This window comes from Hyalella azteca, unplaced genomic scaffold (genome assembly GCF_000764305.2).
Source record: "Hyalella azteca isolate HAZT.00-mixed unplaced genomic scaffold, Hazt_2.0.2 contig7131, whole genome shotgun sequence".
NCBI classification, from domain to species: Eukaryota; Metazoa; Arthropoda; class Malacostraca; order Amphipoda; family Hyalellidae; genus Hyalella; species Hyalella azteca.
Genome location: NW_025937261.1, coordinates 271 through 26,977, shown reverse-complemented (window position 1 = coordinate 26,977; position 26,707 = coordinate 271). Strand labels below are relative to the sequence as shown.

The 26,707-nt window shown below is 35.2% G+C and overlaps 1 protein-coding gene across 1 annotated transcript; it reads left to right on the top strand.

Annotated features, from left to right (window-relative positions):
- Nucleotides 1-1,221: 1,221 nt before the first annotated feature.
- On the top strand, nucleotides 1,222-24,069 carry LOC108665760 (wiskott-Aldrich syndrome protein homolog 1; the record flags this gene model as incomplete). The annotated part of the gene is made up of 2 exons (XM_018152555.2): nucleotides 1,222-1,308; nucleotides 22,994-24,069. Coding segments are annotated over exons 1-2 (1,159 nt in total), but the record flags the coding sequence as incomplete, so codon positions are not given.
- Between the last annotated feature and the right edge of the window lie 2,638 nt (nucleotides 24,070-26,707).

The following is a 26,707-nucleotide window of genomic DNA, read 5'->3' as shown; positions in this document are numbered from 1 at the left end:
TTCTTTCACTAGACTATAGCTTTCAATTTTTTCAATCATTTGTTTATTTATTTTCCCGTGTAAAGGGTGACTATCTTTCGTTTGAAATATATTTTTACGCCAGTAATAAAATTTTCGCCTGAAAAAGAATTCTGCATTTGGCGCAAAGCTATCCTCTCACGTCATGCGTCAAAGTGAGCCAAGAACTAATATTACTGAGAGAACACCCGCAAATGAAACATGTTGTCATATCTTAATAATTCACAAATGAAAAAATTAAACGTGTACAGGCTTGCAGAAGAACGCTTATTGACATACGATTTTTGTCTTTTTTTGGCACAAGTGTGACAAATTCACGGTAAATTAGAGAATATTGTTATAATAATAATATATTCTGAATATGATAAATTGATATATTTATCTATATCATATATTCCACATATGACTTCTTCCAAAAATTTCTTAGAATATTCTTGTTTCTAAACGCTGCATGATCTAGATCAAATTTTTTTTTCTCGTTAGATTTGAATAGGTATTTTTGATAGGTTCAGCTTCATACTAAAAATGCAGGCAAATTTAATACTTCATATTGATAGAACTTTAAAATTTAACAACCTCTACCAAAATCGATTAAAATTTCTTAACGGACACGAATCCGCAACACAAAAAATACGCCTCCGTAAACCAAGATGAGATTATAACGACCATTCGTTGGGAAAAAAACTTGCTTGTTAGTAATTCCACGTGCAATTGCCAACAATTTGGAATGAAAATTTTCCTTTTCTGACTTCTTGGTGAATACCAGCTTTTACTACTAATAAAATCATCAATTTCATAGAGTTCAATTAATCGAAAAAATAATGTCGCCTTATTAATGAAAAGAAAAATTATTTACTCTTTTCCATATACTGTAAGAGGCTAATTTCCAATTAAGGCATCAATTTTTTATTTTGTAGTTCACTGAATAATTTCATTGTGTACTCTGTTCGCAGGCAACGAATCATATGAGATCTTGACGACTGCCTTATAAATTATATTGCCCTTATAATATAAATTATTCAATTACCTGATTGAAAATTTAGTTTTTTCACATTTTGTTTACGTATAGTTTGCTGGACAATTTTATATCGACTAGCAGCGACCGCTGGAAGAAAGTCTATTTAAGTTGGCCCTGAAATGAACTGAGTTCCAGCAGACGACGAAGGCCGAGGAAAACTGGCGACTTCAGTTCCATACAGACATCAACATGGCAGATCCCGAGCTAGACGATTTCCGTGAATTTTTCGAATTTTCCCCTCAACCACCGAAAGAACATGTCAACAGATACACGTGAGTGAAGTTAAGAGTTTCATGTTATGTATTAGTGATCTCAGTGTCGAGAATTGATCGTGGAGGAGAGTGAGTATCGATTTGAAGGGCGAGGCAGTCAGCTGGACTTATTCTGCGTGGTGTTTACCTGCTTTCCTTCCTTTATTTTCATAATATTTGAAACATGTTGACGTAATCAACGCATTGTCCTAGTATTGTATCGCTTGTATTTTATTCCTCTGATTTTTGGCCGTCGTAAATTACGTCTCAGCAAACACGTAATTGCATCAACTATGTCAATGTTATCTCTAATCATTCCTATTTTACCTTCAAAATACAGAATCTCTTATCCTGAGTAAGATGTGCATCGTGAATTTTATTTAGTTTCAAAGGCAACTTCTCATAAAGCCTCGATCAGTATTGCTATATCACTCGAATAATGCTTTACTCCTCCTACATCAGATCAAGATTCCAATACTATAGTAGAATAAATGACCGCCAAAAACGTACAGGTCGCTCACCGCTCGACGCTCACCTTGTTACGATAAAATTGAAAATTTTCATTATGCTCCTGAAATCAGTCTATCGTCAAATAATTTTATTCCAATTTAAAAATTAATGTTTCGGATCATTTGCTCTACGAAACTGACTTTCTAGGGTATCTGCATGTGCATGGTGAGGTTTACGTTCCATGAACTTCAAAATTTGAACAATTCTGAAGTTAGGTCTTAGTAATCGCTATCAATCTTTGATGCACAACCCTGTGTTGTACAAATTAATTGATTCTCCCTAAAAATTGAATTAAGATTTTTGTTTGAATTTGTACGGAAGGATTTTAATACATAATTTTTACATGCATTTCATTTAGAATACATTCTACAATATAACCTCAATTAAAATAGCAAGTGAACCCGGTGTTGCTCGGAATTGATCCGTTTGTTTTAACGATCGAATACCGTCATCCCTGTGATTTTAATAGTTTTATATTTTAATAAACGTGAACTTAGGATTCGTTCGACCAAATCCTCTATCTAACATTGCCTTTATTTAGCTTGCGTTTCACAATTTTTGAACCTAATGGCAATATTTTATTTCTTTAGAGACTTGCCTTATGGCCGAATTATATTAAAATGAGTTCCAATTTTACACTTATTTTTGCAATTTATAATTATCCTTGAATAAAATAATATTTCAAGCCCACTTAACATCTCGACACAATAAGTATTGTAGTTTCGGCGCTGATGAATAGGTCAGGTTTGGCCTATCGCCGATTCTGGTAATTTTCAAAACTTGTGTTCTCCGGAGATTTAAATACTGTACTTTTAACCAGATCTTTTCAAAATTGAAGTTGAAATAAGCAGCGAGCGACTGGACTTTTACTATGTTTTCTTATGGTGACTGACACTTCAAGTCTTAACAAATTAATCTGCGTAACTTAGTCTAGTCTGTTCATGAACGCATTCATATAAGAATTCAGATGTGTGCTCGAACGACGATATGAATTCACCGTAACCTGCTTTTAACATACCAACTATAACAATAACATTCTAAATACATAATATATAGTGGGTCTCGCATTCTATTTAATAGATTGTCACAAATATGTTCAACTAAACCCATTTGCCACCCATAGTGCGACAAACAAATTAATGCTTAGAAAACCGTAATTTTGTGGGTGGTTGTTGATGGAATGTATTACCGGTACTGTCGAAATCACTTTTCACTCTCAAGGGTCAGTGCCATCAGCATTGTTCTGAATATTTGCATTATGCACCGTTATTTGAAAATAAGAACAACAGATTTATCGGATTTACGTAATCAAGAACTTCTCAATCCAGGATTGAACTGTTGCTTGCCATCATAGTTTTAATTTTAGCTCGATGCTCAGCCTTTAATATTACTACAAATTAAATGGTAAATGATAATCTAAACTATGAACTTTTTGAACAAGTTTTTAATCAAAAGCCATAAAATGAAAAAAGTAGAGTTAAATGTAATTCTAGTTTGAACAATATTTTCCCAGTAGTTTATAGACTAATTGAAAAAAACGAATAATATTTTATGGATATTCAAGCAAAAAAAATTATATTCAAGCAAAAAATTGTGCGAAGCCGTTAAGCTCAAAGAAAAATTATACGAGCCGATTGGAAAAACCTTCTAGCGGGCCACGATTCATTTAACGCGAGGGTTAATTTGATTTATAGTTTATGCTTATTTTCAAAATTATCCGTAAAATTGTAGAATATTTGTTATTTAAGTTTAGCAAATCGGTTCGAGATAGATTGAGGTTGTTGTAGTCTTGCCTAAACAATCGCGAGAATTTCAATTTGTTCCTTTTCTCTTCTACGCCATTAACTCTGACACTTCACGGCAACGCAGCGTCGGCTCATCGAGGAAATTGGTTGCTGCTGCAACATGGCGTTTGTTCGTATCGTTCATGACTACATTTTACAAATAACTATTTTTCCCTCACCTACACAGTTGTGTAAATTGAGGAATTATTTTAGGTATACTTTGAAGAACCCAATGTTATTCCTAAAATAACTTGATTTGAATTGAGAGGTTTCCTGTGTTTCGTTTGAAGCATGTCACTCACTGTCGTAGTTAAGCATCTTTTATTTTTTATATTGTGATATATTAAAAATTGAAAAAATGTGTAATAAAAATATAGAATTAAAAAATTTTTATGATTGAAATGAAATTTTTTCAACAAAAACCGTATACTCGACCCGTAGTCTTCTAGGAAACAAGATTTCTAGGCCAAAAAATTATTATACTCTGAAGGGGAACATTTCCTACTACTCCTTTTGTGGTAGAGAATATGTTTCTTTACTTACAAATAAGTTATACATACTGGTGGCAAAAATCATTGTTCTCATTTGTTTAATCAATGTTGAAGTGTATGATGTTGAACTGGCTGCATTAAAACAGACTACAATATTAAGGTCACATAATTGCTTTAATCACAAATTAACTACAATTTGATAGAAGAAGATTATAGGGTAAAAGTCATCATCAGTTAGCATAATTTTGCCTTGTGGATTGAGCTACAGCATTTGTAAATTCTCCGTATGATTTAAATTGTTACTTGAGCCAAAAAACAAGGATTTCTACGGAATTAAATCGTCACATCTTGAAAAAAAATCTTTATATATTTGTAGTAGAAACGGGCTAATATCGACGATCGCCGCCTCCAAAGTCAGTAAATGCAACGCAATCCTGCAAATTTTCACGCAAACGTTTCCCATGAAGCTCCGCGAATAGCCTCCGGAGAAGTTAAATTAGTCATCGTCAAATAAGGTTTTCTTCTGCCGCATCCGAACAGAAAACGAAGAGAAAACGCTGCTGTAAGGCCAATATCGACCGCACGCTGCGAACGTGTCTGGATCCAAAATTCTGGTGCGATTTGTGAGCTTTTCACGACCTATAAGTGTAAACGAAGAAATTGTGGCTAGAGCCATTGCATCATATCATTCATATAGTTAAACCGTTATATTCTGTAAATTGTTGCAAGTACTCCGGTCCCAACAACTGCAAACCTGATATTGGGAGTACCGGAGTAATAATTAATAAGAAGACCTAAAAAGTCTTCAAAACTTGGAGCTTGCTGCAAGTATGGAATTGCCCACAATATGAGCTTCATTACTGCAAAACCAAGCATTCTTTCATGCTGATTATAAGTTAAATCCCGGTTAATTAATTAAATCCTTATTTAATAAAAATTTAAATGTTTTTTACATTACAGTCTAAATGCTTTTATTCACGCACCACAAAAATATTTTTAAACCAGAGTACCGTCATTTCATACTTAATCTTTGAGTCTACAAATTTATTGCAAAAAGAAATCAAATTATTTCCAACTTATTCGCTGGCAGTCATAATTGTCATTTACATTTTAGTAACAGATTCAAGATCTTCTTTGTAGTGGTTCAGTCGTTATCCCCACCTCCTCTTAAACGGCACATAAAAAAGGCCCGAAAGCCCGGTTATCACGCGAGTTTTAACCGGCAACTACGGCAGAAAATTTTAAACTGAAGTTCTTATTTAAGAGATAAATTCTATACTCGATCTCAAACGCACGAATTGGCTCTTCTTTCCCCAAACTTTTTGATGTTTAAATTGGTTGAAATTTCAACAAACAACTGGTGTGTCAGCTCAACCGACTTATCCACGATGGCGTCGTTTTTTGCGGTGACCAAGAAAAAGTTTTGCTTCGCTCTGTGAGGCAGTCAAATGCGTGTAGTTTATTTTTAGCGCATTTTCTCATTTATGGAAAAATTCACTATTGTGCTCGCCATGTCCGTCTGTCCGTCCGTCCGTGACCTCAAGTTTTCGTCGACGAGAAAATGCGCTCTGTCACTCACTGCAGTGAGTACTGAGTTATATTTTTTCTACATGTCGACGCTCACGTTTGTCTAAATCCTTACATTTCAGTGGTAATGTGAACCAATATTTTCGTTAAGAAAAAGTCGAAAATGTCATTGGCCTGCGCGTTGTGGCTTTAAAAAATAACATTTCCATTGCGGAAGCATAAATTATTCTGGATATTATATAAAATCAATTTCAAATTCGTAAACAAATCCGTTGATAGTAATTTCGGTTATGAGCAAGGGAAATATCGTTTCCCAAACATTAATTCACCAGCGAAGCTAACTTTTTGTTCAAGATATGATTAGCTTTATTTCTATTCTATGTATATTCAACCGAAAATTCGAAATTAAGCGAACACTTTGCAGTCTCGTTCGACCTCGAATAAAGGCTCTGTCTGGCGGAGTGAGCGAGTTATATGCGCTTGAGCTGATACCTCAAATACACAGTAATTTTATTCTCTAAAAATCCTTATTATTAATTAAGGCTCACTAGCTGTAGTTTCGCAATGACATAAATTTTCAATTGTAAATGACAGCCTAAACGTTGTATTAGGTTTCGTTATTTTTTACGACACGATGGAGGAAAATTTTTCGGCATTATATTCTTCGTAATTGACCGGCTTTAAATGGAAATCGAAACCTGGCTTCTTTACTTTGCCTCCTTCTTGAGCGCATTAACTATATCACGTTATATGTAGATAACTATATATCACGATTGTTTAACACATTCAAAAAATGGGTCATGCGATATGCGCTTGGACAATTTGTTTCCAATAAGCGTCATGAGTTTTAAATGCCGGAGCACGTACTTTTGATTTTATTGATATCTAATTTTAATGAGGCTCCGTTGATAAACCAGGTATTGGGACCAAGGAAAGAATGTTATTTGACGAGTTTTCAGTTTTCGAACATTGATGCTAATCAATCCAAAGGCATACATTAAGATGCTCGTTGAATGTAATCAATCGTTTTCGTTAAATTTTTTAAATTGTTGTACATTTAACGTTCTTCACGTTAAATTATATTATTTGAAATTTTTTAATTGTTTGATGACTATTATTTTTTTGAATTTGTACGTAAAAATATCAATATTTTTATTAGCTAGTACGTATATTATAAATTACTTAACCCATTAGTAAATTATCTTTCGATCCCAACGTGATTTTTTACTACTTCAGGCGGTGATTATTTTAAAACTCAGTTTGTCTTCAATTGATCCTTGATAACATATCAAAGTTCTGAAAGAAATTTAGGTTTTCACCTCAGATTTCAATTCTGCATAGACATTACTTCTTCGCAGAAAGTCCAGACCTTCGCGATAAAAAGATGAATTCTTTTCCCTATTCTTAGATATGATCAATCATAACGTGCTTCCTAATATTAGTAAACTTTCCTTCTCTACATTCCCCATTGTTTTATATTATTTCCATCTGAAGAAATGTCCATATTTTCATGTTATTTGGATGCACTTATGGTCCAATTGATATTACTACTTTCTCTCTGTGTGTGGTGCTTATTCTTGACGGAGATAGTGTACAATATATACGTCAAATTTTTATTTTTCTTTGCCCCTGCTGATCAGACAATATTATTCACACAATGTCAATATTCACAATGTCAGACAATGTTAATCAAAATTTAAAGGTTTTTATATTAAAGTCTAAATACTTTTATTCACGCACCATAAAAATATTTTTAAACCAGAGTACCGTCTTTTCATACTTAATCTTTGAGTCTACAAATTTATATCAATGCACCGTACTTTGCTTACGGAAGCCGAAACTTTCATATTCACAGAGCGTTATAGTTTGTGTGGATGTGCCCTTTTGGTTCATTGGTTAAAATGACTACAATAAGACTTCTATCGTCAAATTTTCGATTCGAAACTTTTATTTACGCTGGCAATGCGATATATCGAATGAAAAGTGATCATTTTTTGTCAAATTCCATGATGACTGAGAGTTGTTTTATCGTTATGCTGTCATGATTAATTCTACAGACATGATGTTTAGAAGAACGAAAATTATAGAATATACCCTCTGGGACGGATAAGTTGGCTCGACTAAAAAATTCTCAAAATCAATAATTTAAACAATATTTCACAGATGGTTGATTCAATACAAGTCGAACTTGATTGACAATATGTTGAAATAATTAATTCTAGACGCATGCACCACCGCAAAAACTGCACGGAGACTGATATACACAGGCCTATCCTATATATTGAGTAGTACGCGAAGGATAAACATATCATTAATTTCGCGAAGGTTAAATATATCATTACTTTGAAAACAGTAAACTGAGATAAGTTGAACCGGTAACAGCATAAATTTGATTACACGTGTATCCAATATTCCTACCTAACGATATGTGTTTTATCGACAGCCCTTCGTTTGGTTCACTTCATTAGTGGCTTTTAATTAGATTAGACGCCGTAAATTTGAGCTACGAAAAATACAGATTCAAAATAAATATTTAATTTAACAAGTATTGGCGATTTCAGTATACAACAACATGCCTTGCGCTATTTTGGGGGGGGGGGGGGAAGGAGTTCAGCCTAATTTTGAAAACCAATGAGATGCCTGTTAGATTTCCAATAGTGATTCACGATCACTCCATTTTATTAAAATATTTCCAACCGCATTATTAATCATAATCGAGCAAAGGAGCTTTTGGAACTAACGACTAAAGCAGAAACAACTGTAAAAAAATCAAAGCATTTCCAACGTATTCGCTAGCAGGCATAATTGTCATTTACATTTTAGTAACAGATTCAAGATCTTCTTTGTAGTGGTCCAGTCGTTATCCTCACCTTTTCTTAAACGGCCTATAAAGAAGGTCCGAAAGCCCGGTTATCACGCGAGTTTTGGAACCGGCAACTACGGCAGAAAATTTCAAACTGAAGGTCTTATATTTAGGAGATAACTTCTATACTCGATCTCAAACGCGCGTATTGGTTCTTCTTTCTGGAAAGTTTTTGATGTTTAAATTGGTTGAAATTTCAACAAACAACTGGTGTGTCAGAGCTCAACCGACTTATCCACGATGACGTCGTTCTTTTGCTTGGCGCGAGAAAAAGTTAGGCGTCTCTCTCTTAGGCAGTCAAATGCGTGTTGTGTATTTTTTTCTACTTGTCGACGCTCACGTTTGTCTAAATACTCACATTTCAGCGGCAATATTTTCGGTTATAAAAGCGTCGAAGCAATGTGAGGCAATATTTTCGATTATAAAAGCGTCAAAAATTTTATTGACCCGCGCGCTCTGTCTTTAAAAAATAACATTTTCATTGCAGAACCATACATGTTTTGGATATTATACAAAATCTATTTCATGTTCGTAGACAAATACATTAAATGAAATTTCGGCTATGAGCAAGGGAAATATCGCTCTTCAAATATTACTTCACAAGCGAAGCTAAACTTTTGTTTAAGATATGGTGATCTCTCTTTCTATTTCATTTATATTTAACTAAGAATTTGAAATAAAGCGAACACTTTGTAGTCGTTCGACCTCGAATGAAAGCCCTGTCTGGCGGAGTGAGCGAATTATATGCGTTGAGCTAATTTCTCAAATTCACATTAATTTTATTCTCTAAATTGGCATCGGTTAAATGCCTTAATATTAAGGCTCACTATAGTCTCGCAATGACATAAATTTTAAAGTGTCAAGGACTCATCTACCTTTATATTAGATTTCGTTCTTTTTTACGACATGATATGGATAAAAAAATTCTACATGCATAATATTCTTCGTAATAGTGACCAGATTAAACACAAATCTTTTGACTTTAGATGTTTAAATGCAAATCGGAACCTGGCTTCCTTACTTTGCCTCATGCTCCAACGCATTAACTATATCGCGTTATATATAGATAACTATATATCACGATTGTTTAACACATTAAAAAAAATGGATCATGTGATATGCGCTGGACAATTTGTTTCCAATAAGCGTCATGAGTTTTAAATGCCTGAGCACGTACTTTTGATTCTATTGATATCTAATTTTAATGAGGCTCCGTTGATAAACCAAGTACTGGGACCAAGGAAAGAATGTTATTTGACGAGTTTTCAGTTTTCGAACATTGATGCTAATCAATCCAAAGGCATAAATTAAGATGCTTGTTGATTGTAATCAATCGTTTTCGTTAAATTTCTGAAATTGTTTTACATTTAATGTTCTTCACTTTAAATTATTTTGTATTATATTATTTTAATTTTTTTAAATGTTTGATGACTATTATTTGTTTGAGTTTGTACATAAAAACATCAATATTTTCACTAGCTAATACGCATATTATAAATTGCTTAACCCATTAGTAAATTATTTTTCGATCCCAACGTGACTTTTCATTATTTCATGCGTTGATTATTTTAAAACTCAGTTTGTCTGCAATTGGCTCTTTGATAACGTATCAAAGTTTAGATAGAAAGTTAGGTTTTCATCTCAGATTTTAATTCTGCATCGACGTTTCTTCTTCACTCAAGCTCCAGACCATCGCGATAAAAACATGAATTCTCTTCCCTATTCCGGGATTTGATCAATCATAACGTGCTTCTTAATAATAGCAGACTTTCCTGCACTACATTCCCCATTGTTTCATATAATTTCCAACTGAAGATATCTCAGTTGTTTCAGGTTATTCGGATGCGCTTATGGTCCAATTGATATTACCGTACCACTTTCTCTCTGTATGTGATGCTTATTCTTGACGAAGATGTTATTGTTGGTTGTATAAAATATACGTCAAATTTTTATTTTTCAATTGCTTCTGCTGATCAGACAATTCACACGTCAAAAATATTTCCACCGATGAGCGACTCGCAATGATAAGAAAAATTCAGCCATTTTCCAACCAGAAAACAACTTCATATAATCTTTCAACGTACATGTAAAGAAACTAAGAATTTGGTTAGATGCTTCTTAACAAGGCCGCAATTCCATTTTCAAATAAAGCAATCAGCTTGCAAAGATTCTAAATCTAAACAACGTCATGATTAATGTTGCAACTAATGTGTGGAGTTTGCAATGTTGAAATAATGGTTTTATAGGACCAGTATTTTAGGAAATGTCGAGTTTGAGACAAACAAACTCAGTTTGTTGGGCGGCCCAAGCCGTGGCGCCAGCGCATCTTCACTGGACTTCCCTCACTGGGCAGTTGGTCCAATCAATATTACTACTTTCTCTTTGTGTGTGATGCTAATTCTTGACGGAGATGTTATAGTATGTTGTATAAAATATACGTCAAATTTTTGTTTTTTAATTGCTTCTGCTGATCAGACAATTCCAACAATCCCAATAATATTCCCACCGATGAGCGACTCGCGTTGAAAAGAGAAATTCAGTCATTTTCCAACCAGAAAACAACTTCTTATAATCTTTCAACGTACAGGTGAAGAAACTTAGAATTTGGTCGGATACTTCTTGACAAAGCCGCAATTCCATTTTCGCATAAAGCAATCAGTTTGCAAATATTCTAAATCTAAACAACGACATGATTAACATTCCAACTAATGTGTGGAGTTTGCAATATTGAATTTATGGTTTTATAGGACCCGGATTTTAGGAAATGTCGAGTTTGAGATAAACAAACTCAGTTTGTTGGACGGCCCAAGCCATGGCGCCAGACGCATCTTCGCTGGACTTCCCTCACTGGGCAGGCGGCAGCCAGACTCGCCGGCGACTGCTGCACCGCCTTTGCGCCACCGTCTTAATTGCTGCCACGCATTCTTTGTAAATTGTAAATTCCATGGCATTGCTCCAGCCCTAGGATATTTTTTACCGTTTTTGTTTCGTTATCTTTAACTGGTTTTCACAACAATTATTAGATAATTTACCGGGATTTTAACTGTGTCATCACCAGTATTAATGTATGTAACAACGTCTTTTGATCTATATTGAATTGAACCATTTTGTTTTTAAGGGTTATCTTGATATATTTTTGAGCTTTACGTTCAAATTTTCCTTTTATTACCTTGAAGTCATTAACGTAAGTTCTCATATCTGACCTGTTGCTTAACTAAAGAAGCATCATTATAAAATTGCTATCTCAAAAAAAAAACTAAAATATAAATTGGTAGAAGGTGCCAATGTTACTTTTTTGTATAATTTTTAGTGTATTCGATACATGTGCTTGCGATTGCATGCACATGTATGGCTGCAAATCAGCGATGCGAATCAACGCTTTTTAGCGCATTTTCTCATTTATGGAAAAAATGCACTATTGTGCTCGCCATGTCCGTCCGTCCGTCTGTCTGTCTATCTGTCCGTCCGTCTGTCCGTGACCTCAAATTTTCGTCGACGAGTAAATGTGCTCTCTGTCACTCACTGCAGTGAGTACTGAGTTATATTTTTTATTGTAATTTATGCTATGTTTTCTATCTCGTAATGCGATTTCATGACTTGTTAAATTCGTTAAAGTTCAATAAAATAACTTTCCTCTTGTTTCGCGTGTACCGTTGCTCAGAAGAAAACTTCGACTGGCAATAAAATGGGTATCAGCAAATGTTTATTAGATGTATAAGCGGTGAAGGCCAATATATCGATACAATGTCAAGCAAACATTTTCTAACCTAATCAAACTCGGACCACAAAATTTTCGTTTGTTTATTCTAAATTTCGTGAATGAAAGAAAGTAACATATCTGATATGAAGTCATTTCGTTCCGTTCTGTTCAATCAAACACAATAATAAGTTATTCAATTTTTGCAATAAATTAATTGATCGCGTGAAAATACCATCAAGTGCTGATTATAAATTATGACTAATGCATCGATATTTCAACAAAATATTTTTCTGATTTAGAAGCATCTATTATCAAAATGAAATCATTATACTTGAAGTTTCATATATCTGATTTCAGTTATTTTTCAATTTTATATGCGCTTGCTCATTGTTTTGTTCTTAACCAGCGGCTAATGATAATATGATCTCTTGCATGTTACACCAGATACTTAAATCCTTGGGCCAATTTCCGTAGACTCATATTTGCCTCTGGTTGTATTGTGAATACACTACAGAATGTAAATACATATATCCGTAGATATGGTTTCACTTTGTATACTCCATACATTCTTAATAGCAAATATTCAGCACCTCTATTGCATTAATTTCACGTGGTAGTCACGGTATTTTTAGAAGCATATTTCCTACCGAAGACTCATTATAATCGAGAAACTCATTACTTTTGAAAAATGTGAAATTAATTAAAAATTTTTAAATCATTAATTTAAATTTAATTAGGAATATTTTGTGGAACATTGATATAAACCAAAACAATACTATTTGCATACACAACTCAAACCCGATCAAATTCGTTTAAGCTTCGTATGAAAATGAAATTATTTCGCATCCATATCTTTATCTCTACTCATTGACAATAATTTTTGCGGTATTTTATCCAAGTATTTTTCAATATGTTGAAAAATCAATTTAAGCAGTTTGGTGTAATTCGGGTTATAATTTCAAATGATCTACTCGCTACGTATTAGTCAATATTTTTCAAGTCAATAAGTGGAGATTCCTATTTTCGAAGATTTTAAATATTGAACAAACAATCTTAAATTACCTTCATTTTCTTTTAGAAACAAAGAGCGCGCGTGACACGGATAACTCTGGTATGTCTTTTCTCTTCAAAGTATTTCAGGTGTGCTATGGTTCTGCATGACGGAGATGTTATAGTATTTCGAATATATTTATCTGATTACTTAATTCAAAATTTTATTTTTCATTTGCCTCTGCTTATCAGACACTTCCAAAAATCCCACAAATATTTCTATTATTGATGAGCGACTCGCGTTTATAAGAGAAATTCAGCCATTTTCCAACCAGACATTTTCATATGTCTTTTCTTCTCGAAGTATTTCAAGTGTGCTATGGTTCTGCATGGATCTTACATATGAAATATTATGAAAAAATCCGACGCATTTTACTTGTGATTTGTCGTTATGTGCGAGTTTCGCTAGCAAATTTTTGAGCAAACTTTTAGGAATCGTTTGCCGCAAGCGCCGCCACTACAGCGTTGTGGACGATCTTCTTGAAAGGGCGTTTCCGAAGTTTGGCCTTGAAATCGACCTGAGTATACATTCGTGTTATTAAAAGAATAGTTCAAAAATTTATTCATTTTAGCTGATAGACACTTATCCATTTACTTCATGCCAATCAAATCATACCCGTTTTGAGAAATTCATTTCGGTAGCAAACTTTTTTCCTTATCTGCGGCAACACATCTAGCTTTGTTTTGGATATATTCCTCGGCATATTACGCATTCCACCATATTTCTTCATTTTAAAGCCTCTAACTTAGGTCTTTCAAAAGACTTTTCAGGTCTTCAGCGTTCCAGGGACTCATAAACAGAATGCAATGTTGCTCTTCAAGTAGAACTCATTCTTCTTTAATGACGTCACATGCGGGGTGAGGGTACGAGTGGGGAGAAAAGCGAGGGTCCAGAAGCGATGTCACTGGCAGTCGGCGACCGTGCGTGGTGGGGGTCGGGCGTCGCGTGTCGCGGGGCGAATGCTCGTTTGATAGCGCGGCGATCGAGCGATCGTACAGGGAGTGTCTAGTCGGCGCGCCGCAGAATGACCTTTCATATCGAACAACTTGTTGATATTTGAAGCGCATTAATCATTTGTGTTCAATGAACATCATTTTCTTCATCTCATATCGAACAATTTGTTGATATTTGAAACGCATTAATGAACATCATTTTCTTCATCTGTTAACTTGCTGATATATAGAATGCATCAATACGGTATCATATACGTATGTTCAATGTACGGCGTTCGCATATTTTAACTTTATATGCATATTATTATTTTCTAATCTTTAATGCCTTATGATCGAAATTTATCTAAAAATATCGGTAATTCATTTGCAAAACAGTTAATATTGAACTTCTTTAGGTTAGGAAAGATAAATAGCTACTATTTCTAATATTATCATCGTATTCTTTATAATTAGTGAATAGTTGATGAAATGAATAGAATTATTTGCAAATAAAAACGAATTTGTATGGTTCTGGTGAAAGGATGCTAGAATTGAACCGTTTTCTAAATTAAATGAAAGTTATCAACTCATGAAAAATGCTAGTTGCTTGAATGCATTGTCATCCGTAAAATTTACACACCATCCATAAATGATATAAGTGTTGTGATACTAACAAGCTTAATTTCCTCTACATTGTCTTCTATTTAAGAGTACATTAATATTACTTTTGACTATTATTACGGCGTCGATCGTTCAGTTTTAATGTGGTTGGTTTAAATTTATTCATAGGCTGTCTTCGATCGGACTATTTTCCATAATCCTCAATTCAAATTTCTGGACGGTTGACTCAGCCAAGGCCGATGTGAATGAATTTTGCAAACAGTGCACAGCAAAGCAAGATGAATTCCAGTAGACGAATAAAGAATATCAATGATCATTATCTGGTAAACAATTTCTACGATGACAACTTCTAAAACAACTTATAACCACAACATAGCCACCCCCGAGTTATGGCTGAGTAAGAAATGAATGATGACGGTGAAAATTCACATTACAGAAATTTAGAGATGTTTCCGTAAAAGAGTCTTTCAAACCGCACTACTTATGCCTATTTCTACCTGAATATCTCTGTACATTTTTGTGCTATTTTTATGCAATTGCGTTTCATTGGCGCTATTACTTGTATGAGATAATGTCAGAAAATTATATAAAGAGTTATTTTATAAATATTCTAGCAGCTCAGTAGCGCTCGTTTTTTCAATTCAACTTAATTTAATATCCCCACTCAGAGTGTTAATGCACTCATTATGATATTTTGACTAACAGCGACAACACATCTTAAAATAGATCGAATCCGAATTGTTATTACAAATTTCATTACACTTCGAATAGAATAATTACCAATGCGCAGTGCGCGGTCCTGGGCTGCGCCACGCGTATTGATTTCTTACAGTATTCACGTCGCGTTTCTGCCGCACTTTACTTTCCATCACATTTTTTGTGCAGTATTTAACATTTGAATGCTATAATTTTGCATTTCAGGCCACCGGCACAATAAAATCACCTGTCACTTACAGATATATTTTTTATAGTGCACTAAACTTTTAAGCTTAATTATCAAATAGTAGGCGATTAGTTTTTCTATCATAGATACTTATCTATCTTTTAAAGAATCAGAATATTATTTACAAGTGATGTACATAATGATCTATTAAAAATATAATTGTAAATTGCAAGGTAATGTTGAATTGGCGGTGGCCTAAAATTCTACAAATATAACAAATCGCATAAGATTTGTACTTGATAAAAAAACTTGATTTATTGATTTTGCAGTAATGGGAGTTAGGTTTTCCAGTCTATTTGGTACAGATAAAACAGACATGCATCAATTGTTTAAGTAAAATTTCTTTAAAAAGAACTTAATTTATTTCTTCTTCTTTTTATATTCATACCACAATGCATAGGTAATTCATTCATGCGTTATTAGTACATGCAAATTAAATTTTATTCCGCGCACCCGAAATTACATTTTCATCATAATATCTAATTTTCAACTGCATTTCTAAATTATAATCAAATCTCAGGCCAAGCCTATTAGAAGTCACAAAGTGCATAAATTTGGCTTGCAACCACCTTTTTTAAAAATTCGTCATGCCTCGCAATCAAGACCTCGATCTTGAAAAATCACGAACTTTGTAATCTCAGTACAAAGTCTATATAATATTCTTATAGGTAACTACAGCCGAGCTATCGGCGGCCACTCAATGATCGTCTGTGTTTTTCCTCTGTTTTCTAATGGAGTTCAGGATGAGTTAATTAAGCTGCCGCCTCGGTAATTAACGAACTTTGTTCAGCCTGCAGCCCCACAGACGACGATATCGTCCAGGAAATTTATGAACCATGATACCTTGGAGAATAATATTACAGATACATGCCCTTAACAAAACAATAACGAATTTATATAAAAATTGTGTAAGTGGTAACGCATAGTTTAACAAATAAATAACCAAATTCTAAAAAAATTGAGTTTTGTGCCGACTGAAGAAAATTTTACTGTTAAATTCAAGATTACAGTCTTAAACTGAAACTTTACTTGATAAAGCTTTTTGTTTGTTCTCCCTTACTAGTATTGTGCTACATCTTATTTTGGAGTGGAATTTCTATTTATTTTATAGTCATTGTAACTTGAATTGCATGTAACTTGGTCCGAAAAACACAGACATCTGAGGTTAAACTAAAATACGATCGAAACAAAATTGTCGGATTACGAAAAACTATATAAATTGAAAAAAGTATTCAGTTGCAATGTATATGTGCATACACTAAATATCAGTGGTACTGTAAAAAATTTGATTGACTATTGTCCGACTCTCTCATTGTGGTGGTGCAATAAATTATCTATTTTCTCATTTAGCAGTCTAATCCAAATTGTAACTTCTTTTAAACGTCTGATTTCCAATCATAAAATTTTCAAAAATTTATTTTTACCTCGGAGATCATTTTCGGAGGTATGATCACAAGCAGGTAATTATCTCGTTAATGAGTTAATCTTCGTGCTCGTAAAATTTGATAGGCGACAGCAAGCTGTTCTATAATAAGGTAATAAGGGCCTCACATTATTCCACTCTCGCGTCTATAACAAACCCTCAAAATTAGGGACAAAAATACCGTTTCGTGATAGAGTAGGAATAGGTTGCGAAAGGTCAATTGCATTTAAAAATATCTTGTCCTAACTTCACTTGAATACTTGAATGTAGTTGGAAATGTTCCGTAGTTGTTTGGACATTTAGAATTTTACTCAGTTAAACTTTATTGATTCCTGACATTTTTCGACCGAAAATCGTACGATGTATTATAAACTATTCTACTTGGTCATTCAATAACTTGTGTAAAGTCCATGTAAGTGCGAAGCTGGCTTTCTTCTCTTCCGCCCCTCTAAAAATGTCACTTCATATTTCATAACAAAAATTTTCGCTATTACCCGCCCGGAAAAGAAAAGGCCATCCAGAGAGGCCATAACGAACTGTTAACCAAGATTGCGTTCTCTCTGCGGTGCTTTCCTGAACTCCAATCCAGCGATGATATTTCTTTTTGGGCTTTTACGACTGTCCGACTTTTAGGCGGAAACTTTTAAGTGAGTTTCCCGTGCAAATGATCTGAGCTCCGATCACGTATCACAGTTGTACGAGACCAACTTCTAATTTTCAAATGGTTATGAATAGGGTAATTCGCTGCATTTATTGTTCTGTAGCCAACTGACATTACAAAAAATTTTCTCCCTAATTCTCAAGATATCGTTTGTCAAATTGATCGATCCACAGAAGGCTTTGACGTCAAGAACGTCATTGACAAAAGCCGCTCATTTATCCTCGTTTCGAGCGATAGACCATCACTAAATAAAATTTATATTAAAAAAATACGGTGCCTTTTCTCCCTACCTGAGCAACTTTGATTTATTAAAACCTTAACTGAGCGCTATGCTTTCTTTAAATGATTGATCCACAGTAGGATCGATCACGTGCAACAAGTTCTGGAACATTGGTTTCAACTTTTTTTATAAAAAAACTCGTAAGAATTTCCTCACAGTATAGATCGTTGTACACTCTTTGATACTTGTACTCTAAATGAATAAATATATAAATATTTCTGTTACAAACTTTACTGGTACACGATACGTAGCGATTTTTCGTTGAATCGCTCAATTAATATTTACCGTAAAAAAATTTAATGAAAAGGAAAGATCCACCCCAACTTTATGTACCACTCTTTGGTGGCCTCACTTAAATAAAATTAAATTTATATGCTTTCAAGAACTTTGAAACTACTTCCTTATTATAACACATTAGAAGACGAACTAGGCATACTAAAATCATCGAGGCAACATGGATTATTTTAATTAAGACTCGGTGCAAAATATTGGCAATTTTAGCGCCGTTTAGCATGATTCACTGAACTATATGAACCTTAGAATTGCACTCAATATACAACTCATTCATGAAACTGCACCACACCGATGCAGAACGCAAGCTGAGCGTATCCTTCAAAATTTATTTCTTCGTGAAGCGTGAATTCCCTCCGCCATGAGATGAATCAAACATGCATTCGGTGACGTATAGTTTCTTACATTAAAATTGATATACTGTAAAAGTATTTAAGATTTGACATTCATTGTGGAATAAAAAATGTCCTACGCGCTTAGCATGTTGACCTTATTGAGTGAGTCTTTTTTCTCATTGAAATTTTTAGCTTTATTAATAAGGGAAAATATTTGAACTTTACCAGAACATACTGATTAGTAGTAATTCGCCAATTCATTCGCAAGTTCACTTAGTGCTGTGTAGCGGAACGAAGCGTTAGTCAATTTAACGTGTTCGATTTAAGAGGTTAATTTCTCAAATTTTTTAATGTCCCAAAATCCATGGAAATCTGTCGCCCTGGTGGAAAATATCAGCCTAAGGCTGAGACAAGAACTGCTCAAATATAAGGCGCCAGTGAACCGTCCCGCTGTATTGGCATCCGATATCGAGTCCTTATGAAATCCATGCGAAATATTCCTTTGAACTGGCGAGCATATAACATGAAGGTCCCGAAATTTTGAAGCAAAACTGTAATATTTTGGGCTTTTCTTCACCGAATGAGCGAAGCTGCAAAACTTTACGCTGTTACCAATAGCTTATGACAGTAGGTGGTAAATTCGCTGCCATTATGGTGAGAATTTGTGAACAGTTAAGTCAAAATGGTAGGAAACAGGTACGCGGTTTTTAATTTCAAATCAATCGCACGTAGCCCACGATTTGTTCCTATAATTGGCGAACTTACTAAAAAAAGTGAAAAATTTAAATAGCGAATAAATATTAATCATTGTTTCTATGAAAAAAATTCGCGCTGACGTGAGCGCTTCATCACAATAAACATAATCGGTGTCGAAATTAAAGCCTCTTGTGTGTTGGTTAAAGCCCCTTGTCTATTCATTGATGTGTCTATTGTTATGCTGTTAACTTCGATCGAGATCTAAATTCAAGGAAAGTTTTCTTATCATCAAGAATGTATCCATCATACAGAGTTGGATACAAAATTTATGGGGAGTTCTTGGAGTGATGACTACTATACTATATGGGATTTGCAAACCCAGGTTGTAATGATATTTACCGTTTAATTTATTTCAGGTGCTTAATTTGTGATTTATGATGCAAAAATAATGGGGGAGGCTGGATATCCTGCTGCTAGAATACTTTTTCGACTTTAAATACTTCATAGCAAATTTCAACGACACCATAGTGATTGTGCTTGAAATTTTTGGTTGTGCACTAATAGTCTGTAGCATACATTATCTTAGCTCTATTTGTGTTCCTTTATTCTTGATTTTCGTCTTACACATAACGTCGACTTCCAGCAACTGCGGGGGAAAATATAGCTTGTCATTACCAACCGAATATCACTGCTGTGAATTTCATCAAATTTCTTCGATTGGATCACATTTACAAGCCGGCTGCTCTGCTTCTGCCACTAAAGAAAGCTCTGCTGTTACATCTTCGTACTCTGCAACTCCGCCTCTAGCCAGGCAATATGAAAACCGCTCGTCCAATCATCATACAGTCATAAAACGACGCGTGTGCTCAACACACTCCAATATGGTGTGGACGGAAGCCCCTACTCCTCTAGGTCCACCTTCAACATTGGCCCTGGACAGCACCTCATGCTGCTCCTCATCCTCCTCATCATCTACCTCTTCCCCAGCTCTTGATTCACCCAACACCTCACCAACCCCGACAATCCTTCTCACTCCTTCTACCCCAACTACGCCTCACATTCACATTGCAGTGCGCCGAGTCGTCTCGAAAATGGAAGAGAATTACTATGATCACAGAGATGGACAACTCGAAGAAGACTTTAGCTATCCTGATACAAGTGAAATTTACGCCCAGTTTCAGGGAATAGCCAACCGTAATAACGACCCTTTCTCGGAAGAATCTAGGATGAATGCTTACTTGCGCAATAAAAATGTTTATGATAGGGAGGTCGAATCGATTATTCTGCCAGACTCTCCATCGACCATTTCTTCTCTTTCAACATCTTCGTCGTCATCGCCAATATCTCCTCGATTCTTCAACCCATACCTACCCCTTTCTGCTTCGGCTTCTCCTCTGCCAACGTCAAACTGGGATTCCGATGAGGAATTACCAGAACCTTCTTACAGCTCTTGCTCATCTGATGATTTTTTCATACCAACTAATCCAAATATAATTGAAGTAGAGCGTAGCATTATCGAGAAAAACTATCCAGTCAAGGTTAGTCTCCAGGATGACAATGTAATAGAAAATTCATCTTTTAATGATATATTAGAAGAAACCAATGAAAAATCTTCAAATTTTACGATCATTCTCGATAATGATCGCCAGTTCTCCAACACTAATGAGCCCAACAGCCTTTTGCAACTCATGCTGTCTTCACACGAGACTTTCAACAGCGAAGTAAATCATATGTCTATTGATCAGAACTTAAATGAGATTGAATTAAATAAAATCGACACATCATGTGAACTAAATAACAACAAAAACACTATAAAAATATTTCAAAAAAGCACGCTAGATAATGAAAAAAGCGAGATTTTCAGTCTGGATAAGAACTCTATTGATGACATAGAAATTTCAATAGATCGGTCAATTACTTCTGAAAGTTTAGCGTCGATTTTTGACAATATTGACGAGCAAGAGGAAATTTTTGATGACTTAGCTAGCAGATTTTCGGACGATCTTTCTGACAGTGTAGTGGAGAATCTTGAAACGAATGCAGAGCTTATCATTAGTGCACTCAAAGACGACGAAGAGACTGACAACGATTTGTCAGACTACGAAGAATGCGAATACTCCCATGACTCGGAAATTACAACCAGAAAACGAATTGTTTCAGAAGCAGAAGACGTTATCTTTCCACAAAATGATGTCGTATCCAGCTCGCCGCAGAAGACACTGAAGGTAACAAAAAACTATACGACTTTTGGACAAGACTACCATGGAAGCGAAATAGAAATCGTTCATTCCGAGTTACGTGACTCATCAACTGCAATAGAATTTTCAGCTGAGTCTCAGAAATTTTGTTCGAATGATGTCTCTGGATTTACCTATTGTGCCTCAAAAAATAACCTTTGCCCGTTGAAAGGACTCCTTGCAAATTGCAAAGTCCCTGAAGGACTATGGGAGGGTTCCTACTATAACCCTCTCATTTTAAAGGAAATGTCTCAATGCTCGTCAGAATGGGCAAATGAACATCCACAGGACTATTTCAAAGGCGAATACAAAATTTCCGACACAAATTTGCGAAAAATTGACACAAAAAGCTCAAATATTCGATCTCCGGAACCTTCAACAAACTCAGAACATTTTCGCCGCCACGAATTTTTTTCCGAGTCTTTCGCTCCTGTTCACACAAGATCCAGTGAAGCGTCGCAAACCTCCACATTCAAGCCTCCCCATAAGAATATTAATTTCCGTCACGATACTGTTGAAAAATCAGTCAAAGACTGCATGGCACGCGTTTTTTCTCCCATAATGAGAAATACAGAAGAAACAATACAACCAGTAAACATCCTAGAAAAATGCCAAGGCGCACGGAGCGCCCATCATGTAGCCATGTCCCTCACTTGTTCTGAGAGCGACCCCAGGCTTTTCGCTGATATTTGTGCCTTGTGGCCTGATCTAATTGCAAGGTAACGAGCTGCATTATGTTTCTTCCTTAATACTTCCTTCGTGTATCATTACACCTCCATTTTTCTAAGAATATACACACTATTTATTTGAGGATTGTGTTGAATATTTCCATCTAGAATTGTCTTCATTAACTAAAAGTAAATAAATGTTGTAATGAAGACAATATTATTATGGAGAAATGTATTGTATTCTTGTATTTGATGCTAAAACCTTATCTCCTCAATTTATATTTTATTTTACAGGATTATAACCTTCTTTAATTTAAATGTGATTACTTAATGGGCAACACGTCTTACCTTAAGTATCATTCTAGCTATTATAAGTGAGCAATACGTTCATGTTTTAAAAATAATATAAAATGGTGTAAATTGCATCGACAAAAAATCAATTTCATTTACAAAGCGTCTTTACATAATAATAATAATTTCTTTGTGGAATAAATAAAGCTGATTACTTATAAGCGATTGTATTATTTCGTCGGAAATTTCTCCCTAGTCAACCATTATTAACACTAAAATATGCATAACTATGAAGACCAGATCCAAATAAAAAACTTCTAAATGATTTTTCGTCGATTTTTCGTGTAATCTTAACTCATATGCATAATTGCATTAAATCACTTTGAATTTTCCTCCCAACAGGCTTGCCCACGACATCACCGTAGATTCGCCCTCCCCAACAGAATCACCAGAATCTCCGGACTCCCCGAATGATGATGACAGACTGCCCTCAGTTATTGACGACAATAAATGTTGCACAGACGCAGATTTTTCGTGCCCCCATCTCCCCAGAGCTGCTCCTCCAGTTCCACCTGTGTTTCCCCCAAGTCCTGAAATTGAAAATATTCCAAATCCACTTTGCGGCGCACCCAGTCCCCGGCATAAACCAGCATTAAGATCAGGGAACTCCTCGGTAACCAGCAGCCCCAAGAGGAAAGTAGACTTCCAAGGCAGCCCATCTAAACTGGTAACTCCTAAGAAACCAAAGAATAATATAAGTCCTAGTAGATCGATTTCGCAAAAGAACTCCACAAATAATAACCAGAGACTTCGCCCTCCAACCCACAAACTGTTGTCTAACGCAAGTAATAACAATAACCTTAACAATTCATCGAACGCTAGTCCCATCGCAAGCCCAAGAAGATTACGGCAGTTGAGCGTCGGAGAAGAAATAGTGGATGTCTTCGTGAGAAGTTGTGGGTCTCCGATTTGTGGCTCACCTCGACCTAGACCAGCTGGGTCCCTACAAACAAGCCCCGTTGAGAGTCTTGACAGCTTCGAATGTGTCGAGAATGATGACGAATACGAGGAGGATGACGGTGTTAATTTTGAGCTTGGGTGCAGTTTGGAAGACGAGGATGGATACGAAGTAGATGAAATTCTCACTGTGGAAGTGGAAGAAAATTTCCCAGAAGTCGAACAAAATCAGCCAGTGAAATCTAAAGAAACACACTCGGGGGAGAATCTGACTGGGTCACAAGTTACTGAATCAGGAACGGAGCAGGAAAAATCGAGTAAAGATGAAAAGGAAGTGGAAAAACAAGATTGCGATGGCGAACTTGATGCGGTTTCTGATCTTGATTGTCTCGATGCTGACAAGGATGGAAAAGATGAAGTTCCATCGTCGGCTGACAGAGACAACTCCAACACCCTCTCCCCCCAGCCAGCCGCGGGCAGAAGGAGACGACTGTTGCCTGAAATTCCTAAGAATAAAAAATGTGAGTATTTACTAAATTACCTCTCTCCAATGTACAATGTTGGTCTAAATTCAGGTTACAGCAAATCAGCAAAATTTTGAAAAAATTACATCTTGAGATTTCAATTGTCAGTCACCACTCGTGTCTCAACTTCTAATATTCTTAACTTGATCGTTGATGTTCCGTTCGATAACTTTCATCTTCTATTGCGTTTCTTATTAGAAATTTTAATCCAAAAAATTATTTATGTTCGAAAATTGTGCGCATAATTTCTTAAGCGGAGAAAACATACACGCAAGAAAAATCAGTAATAAACCAAAAAAAATGTTGGAAGAAAATCTATGGTGCTCTTTTTAATTTAAGAATTTGTACATGGAGTTATCATTCACTGAAAATTTATCAAAATGATAAATTTACATTTTAACGAAAATTTTTGAATAAAAAATTGTTCTATGGAAGAAGTAATACATGTGCATTATCTATATAGGTATTTGTTAATCAAAATAACATGCAATTTTTCTTCCGTCCAACATATCCTCTTATCCGGTTTGCAATCGAATGAGAAGCTGCATGAGCATGACAAAAACTAGTTCGAAAATTGTATCCGAACAAACAAGCGCTTTTGGAACCCAAATCCTGGAATCTCATGGAAAATTCCCATGAGAATTTTCCTTTTTTCATGAGAGCAAACCTGCGTTGGTTTGCTCTTGAAATGTAATCGTAAGCCTTGCACACGATTTGCAGAGCAACGCTTTTCTCTGCAAAGAGCTGCGGGCTCAGTCCAGTAATGTGAGAGAAAAATGGTTTTCACTTTCACTTGAAACGATGTTAAAAACAAGGCCCTTTTTCTCGAAAGCTATATTAAAATCATTCTAATATAATCGTGATTATTATCAATCCGGTTCTTTTTATTTCATTTTATTATTATTAATGTTATTATATATGTTCTTATTAAAATTATTATCATAATTATTATCATCATTTATTGAAAGACTCTAAATTTCATCTTTCATTTCCGATCCGGAGCCAATTTACATAACAATGAAAAAGAATGTATTCGTGATGGTTAAAAATCTCCTATTTACTTCATATCATTATTCATAATAATAATATTATTTCACATTTCAATTGGTCACTTTTGTTTGTTTGGTATAAAAACTCACAAAACAATTCGTGTGCATGAACTTTTTCACATGTACAGATAGAAACAATTGAGTGGTCGCGTCACGGATTTCCATGAATAGTGTTTTGTTCCATTGTTTGGTTAGCTCTATTATGACCCGTCGCTCTAACGAGACTTGTTCCGACTTCAAGTTGGTGTTTGCCGCCTAATTTTACAAAGTCTGAAGTTTTAATCTGACTCCAATTTCAATTTGATGCAAGCTTCACTATCCAAATCCACCTAACGCCAGGAAATCCACAATGAAAGTTAAAGCCAGCACCATTGTGATCTCAACGTTTCCAATTCACTTGACTGTTTACTTACAATTGCTTGATAAGCGATAGGTGTTAATAACTACGAGCGACGTCGTTTGTATTCATTTTCAAAGACAAGTGAACCAGTACTGCAATACTCGCGTTCTGTTGCTGGCATTTGTGCAAGGCAGTTATATTGGGAACAAGCCTCATATTTTAGAGAGGTAACTTGCGCTACACGACGTGCAATTAAGATTTCGGAAGATATTACTGTTGGACAATGAATTTAATTAAATGTCGTACCTAAAGTGAGGCCGTAACCTAAGAATTGTTTAGCAAAACCTAACGTTCTTTTCAGGCCCTTAATTCGTACTTGTATACGAAATTTCAATCAATGTAATTTTTTTCAAAATTACAAACTGAACGGATGAACTTAATATAATGCAACACACAAAATAAAAATTTCTATTCATATTTATCGTAACATTGCATTGACTTAGGTTTAGGGATGCTCATTTAAATATAAGAATGTTGATTATGGACAAGAAAATAAAATCTTATTAATAAGATGTTGTTATGTATTTTAAAAATACAATCTTATTTGACGGCACATCTGGGTTGGCCTAGCCCATAAACATACAATTGTTGTTCATTCTGAGGTGTTGGTTGGAATGCTAAGGTATTTTATTGTCCATAGTTTAAATATGCATTAGTATTTTTACTACAGAATAAAAGGGCCACTGCTCAACAGGTTTTCCGAGGCCAGTGATTTACGCCGTATTTGAAATTAATTAACTTAGCGATATCTTCAATGTGCAATTGTTTTGCGGCTATTTCAAACGTACGTAGTTGTCTATTTTAAAGTTATTTCAAAAGCAGATGTTAAAAGATATCTTTCTTGGGAGTTACTGCAACACATGTTATTGTTTTGCGGCTATTCCAAACGTAGTTGTCTATTTTACAGGTATTTCAAAAGCAGATGTTAAAAGATATCTTTCTTGGGAGTTACTGCAACGCATGTTTTGAGCGCAGTTCTCCAACGGCTTGTTTGCCACGCCACAAAGACGTATTTCAAGGGCACTTGTTTAAAGGCGACCTGCAGGCAGCTCTCTGTAGAGACAGCAGCGGCTGGCAGAGACGGACAGAGACATGCGGGTCGGCGAGAGACGAGAAGCAACCGTTCCTGACAAAGACTGAGTGAATTTGAAAGACGACTGCGGCAGAGATCAAGTGTATTTTCGTT